General features: G+C 37.2%; 1 protein-coding gene across 1 annotated transcript; it reads left to right on the plus strand.

Annotated features, from left to right (window-relative positions):
- Positions 1,639 to 3,988, plus strand: LOC107609536 (polyol transporter 5-like). Its single transcript, XM_016311538.2, has 2 exons — positions 1,639 to 1,895; positions 2,078 to 3,988. Exons 1-2 carry the CDS (start codon positions 1,760 to 1,762, stop codon positions 3,469 to 3,471), a joined length of 1,530 nt encoding a protein of 509 aa, XP_016167024.1. The 5' UTR covers positions 1,639 to 1,759; the 3' UTR covers positions 3,472 to 3,988.

Raw genomic sequence — 5,011 nt, forward strand, 5'->3', positions numbered from 1 at the left:
AGAAAAGATAAATTTAAAATTAAATATTATATTTTTAATTAATTAAATAATTATTCTCAAATTTTAAAATTTAAAAAAATTCGAATTAGCATGTAAATCACTATGTACGGTTATACATTCACATATTATACGTTTTGCATCTCACCACCTCCGCCAACAGCGTCGATCTCTCTCGCAACCGTCACCGCAAAGATCTTGACACCTCTGCATCAGGTTCTCCTCCAACTCTGTTAGTGACGCTGTTTTGCACCCTTTACTAGTGTTGATCTCTCCCGCAACGATCATTATCGTTGCCGCAAAGCTCTTGATGTCGTCGCCCCCTCACTGCCGCACCAGGTTCTCTTCCAACTCTATTAATGTTCTCTTCCAACTCTGCTAGTGGCGCCGTTTTTGCACTCTCTCACCCCCTTATCCATGTCAACATGGTTCTTGTTAAATGGCTGCCGTTATGAGCTTGTTGCACTCAGGTTCTATCCACATCGTCACAAACGACGCTAGATTCAGTCTAGGATTTTCGTCTAGCATGAGTTCGTCGTTTATTATCTGGTACGCTGTCTCCTTGGGTTATTTTAGTAGATATGCGGATGATTATTTTAATTTTTAGTAGGATGGTTATTTTAGTAGGAATAAAGTATCGTTTTTGTCCCCAACGTTTGGGGTTAGTCTCAAAGTTGTCCCTTAACGTTTCAATCGTCCTATTTAAGTTCCCTAACGTTTCAAAATTACCTCAATGTTGTCCTGCCATTATGGATCCGTTAATAGAATTGACGACGGGACAAAATTGAGACGATTTTGAAACGTTAGAGACTTAAATAGGGCGAAAACGTTAGGGACAAAAAAGATACATAGAAATAAATTTTAATTTTATACTTTAATAATATCAATTTTTTACTGTACATAATATTCAATTATTTTTTAATCACATCTAAGCTTTCATTCTAAATAAATTTATTTTTTTATAGTTTTACACTTAAAGTTATAAGTTAATATAATAATATAAAAAAATTTATGTAGAATGAAAGTAATGTGATTAAGTGTAATTTACTTAGATGTGATTAAAAAATAATTGAATATTATGTACAGTTAAAAATTGATATTATTAAAGGATAAAACTAAAATTTATTTTTATGTATCGTTTTTGTCCCAACGTTTTCGTCCCATTTAAATTCCTAACGTTTTTGTCTCAATTTTGTCCCGCTGTCAATTCTATTAACGGATCTCTAACGGCAGGACAACATTGAGTCAATTTTGAAACGTTAGGAACTTAAATAAGACTATTGAAACGTTAGGAACAACTTTAGAACTTACCCTAAACGTTAAGGACAAAAATAATTCTTTACTCTTTGATTATTTTAATTCTTATATAGATGATTATTTGATTGAAATGTGTTTAGCTAGATACAATTAAAATATATTAAATATTCAATTTACTAGATATACGGAATAATTAAACTTTTGAATTACTGAATGGAATTTTTTAATTGAATAATTTAGACAGTATTTTTTTTAATTTCATTTGACCAAATTTTCAGCTCTTGTTTACGTTATTCAGACTCTCTGTCGTCTACCTAACGGGCCGACAAATAAAACATAATGAAAGAGATCACATATGATACGCGTACGTAGGGACGACGGTGATGTAATCTAAGACTTTAACTTGGTCTATATAAGGCATGCATGGATGCTTTAGCTTATTATAAGCTCATACTCACTCAAACTCACACCGCTATTAGCTTCTCTAATCTAATTGAAGATATATATGGAGGCAAAGGGCATAGCAGAAACGCAGAAAGCGGTGGAGGATTTCGATCCTGTGAAGAAGCCAATAAAGAGGAACAAGTATGCTTTCGCCTGTGCAATATTGGCTTCCATGACTTCCATCTTACTTGGTTATGGTAAGTGATGACTGATGAGTGCAGGTGTACTCATGAATCTCCTAGTATTTGACATCTGATGATAGTTAAAAACCGTCAGTAAATTAATATCTAACGGTCTTCATTTATCAAAATCAATTTCGTGCCAGTAATCCAATCTTTAAGACTAAACTAATATCTGATCGTGTATGTGATGGTTGCAGACGTAGGGGTGATGAGTGGAGCAGTGATATACATAAAGAGAGACCTCAAAATCTCAGACGTGCAAATAGAGATACTGATGGGAATAATAAACCTCTACTCTCTAGTAGGATCATGCCTTGCTGGCAGAACCTCTGACTGGCTCGGAAGGCGATACACCATTGTGCTAGCCGGAGCCATCTTCTTCACTGGAGCCCTACTCATGGGATTCTCCCCCAACTATCCCTTTCTCATGTTCAGCCGCTTTGTCGCCGGAATCGGCATCGGCTACGCCCTCATGATTGCTCCTGTCTACGCTGCCGAAGTTGCCCCCGCGTCCTCTCGTGGCTTCCTCACCTCCTTCCCTGAGGTGTTCATCAACGGAGGGATATTACTAGGCTACATTTCAAACTATGCATTTTCCAAGCTGCCACTGCACTTGGGATGGCGACTCATGTTGGGAATCGGTTCTATTCCATCCGTGATCCTGGCCGTCGGAGTCTTAGCCATGCCGGAATCACCTCGGTGGCTCATCATCAGAGGCCGAATCGCCGACGCACGCAACGTTCTCAACAGAACCTCCGACTCCCCTGAAGAGGCTCAGCTCAGGTTAGCCGAGATCAAAGCCGCAGCCGGAATACCCGAATCATGCGACGACGACGTCGTTCACGTCACCAAGAAAAGCGACGGTGGAGGCGTCTGGAAAGAGCTATTCCTATATCCTACGCCGGCGGTGCGCCACATCCTCATCGCGGCGCTCGGGATTCACTTCTTTCAACAAGCTTCGGGAATAGACGCAGTCGTTTTGTACGGACCAACCATTTTTCAGAAGGCTGGGATCGATTCAGATACGGAGAAGCTTCTTGCAACGGTGGCCGTTGGATTCACGAAGACAGTATTCATCTTAGTTGCTACGTTCTTGTTGGATCGGGTGGGGCGTCGGCCGTTATTGCTGACCAGTTCGGGCGGTATGATAATCTCGCTTTTCACGCTCGCCACAAGCCTCACCATCGATGACCGGTCCAACAAAAAGCAAATGTGGGCCGTTGGATTGAGCATCGCAAGCACCTTGTCCTACGTGGCAGTGTTCTCTATCGGAGCGGGGCCCATTGCATGGGTTTATAGCTCTGAGATCTTCCCACTGAGGCTGCGCGCTCAGGGTTCGGCCATGGGAGTTGTGGTGAACAGGGTCACAAGTGGCATTATCTCAATGACCTTTTTGTCCCTCTCTAAGGGAATAACCATTGGTGGGGCCTTCTTCCTCTTTGCTGCACTTGCAACAATTGGATGGATCTTCTTCTATACAATGCTACCCGAAACACAGGGCAAGACCCTTGAAGAAATGGAAGGCTCTTTTGGTCATTTCTGGGCAAAGTCCAAGCACAACGATAGTGACCAAATTCAATTGGCCAATTAGGAGCCAGTGACCGAATCGAACTGTTGGAAGCAATATGATAAGATCCAACAAGGCATACGCACCTTATTCCTTTGTCTTAGATTGGCTTTTCAAATGATAAACGACGATTGAGCCACATCAGTTAGCAGCGCATGTTATGTATGCGAAGGAATACGATATACCTTTCTAGTTTCTAGTTTCTGAGATAAAGAATAAACGATGATTGAGCCACATCAGTTAACAACGCATGTTATGTATGCGAAGGAATACGATATACCTTTCTAGTTTCTAGTTTCCGAGATAAAGAAACGGTATGTGTTTTGAGTTTTAACCTCTTATGTGAAAGGTGAAAACTTAATGCAGTTGATTTCACGTGAAGTTGATAACGGAGATCCATTAGATGATTTGATTGATTTGACTAAATTTTCATCTAACGATTCTCAACTATCAACTTCACGTGAAATCAATTGCACTTGAGTTTTCACCTATGTGAAAATAGTCAATGATGCCAACACTGCTTTTGCTTGCATTTTCGATATATTATGGCTCACTAAACCACCAAAGTGATCTAATTAGAGACTTGAATAATATGCATGTGATTATAACTTCAATTCTCAATGTATTAATGCCACTCATGCGAATACATAAATACATATAAAAATTATTCGTATATTAAAATCACTCACTAATGTATTTGTTAAAATCACTCACTAATGTATTTGTGTATAAAAATATATATAATTTAATTTATTTTTAATATATATTTATATTCTAACCACCAAAGTGGAGACTTGAATAATATGCATGTGATTATAACTTCAATTCTCAATGTATTAATGCCACTCATGCGAATACATAAATACATAAAATACATATAAGTATATTAAAATCACTCACTAATGTATTTGTTAAAATCACTCACTAATGTATTTGTGTATAAAAATATATATAATTTAATTTATTTTTAATATATATTTATATTCTAACATGTATTTTATAATAGTGATTGACTTTTGATACCTGATTTTAGTATACACTTAATATAACTCTAAATTATAACAGATATGAATTTGCATAGTTGCGTGCGCCCTTGTGTTTGAATGACAAAAGCCGCGTGCCTTCTTGGAAACTTGCATGACCAAAGTTTATTATTATTATTTATTATTATTGTTATTATTATCATTACTACGTTAATTAAGTTTAGCTTAGAATAATATATGTAACTATAACTTCATCTCACTGCAACGTTAAGAAATTTCTCAAACTTGACCATAGGAAATCATTCCTCCAACTCAAACAAAGACTCACAAAGTCACAATCAATGAAATTAACTAAAGGTTGCATTCCCCCACCTTAATTTGTCAAACAAAATCATCAATCAATATATTGGGTGCATGCAAATCCTTTTCTTGATTATATAGCTTCGTCTATTCAATTATGCACGCAACTATATCATCAATTACTGTACTCTGGTACGACGGCAAGTTCTTATTTGTCATTTGTATATATTGAGATTATTTTTATTAGTAATATATTTTTTTTTGTACATATTTGTTAATTT

The sequence above is a fragment of the Arachis ipaensis genome, chromosome B07 (genome assembly GCF_000816755.2).
Source record: "Arachis ipaensis cultivar K30076 chromosome B07, Araip1.1, whole genome shotgun sequence".
NCBI classification, from domain to species: domain Eukaryota; kingdom Viridiplantae; phylum Streptophyta; class Magnoliopsida; order Fabales; family Fabaceae; genus Arachis; species Arachis ipaensis.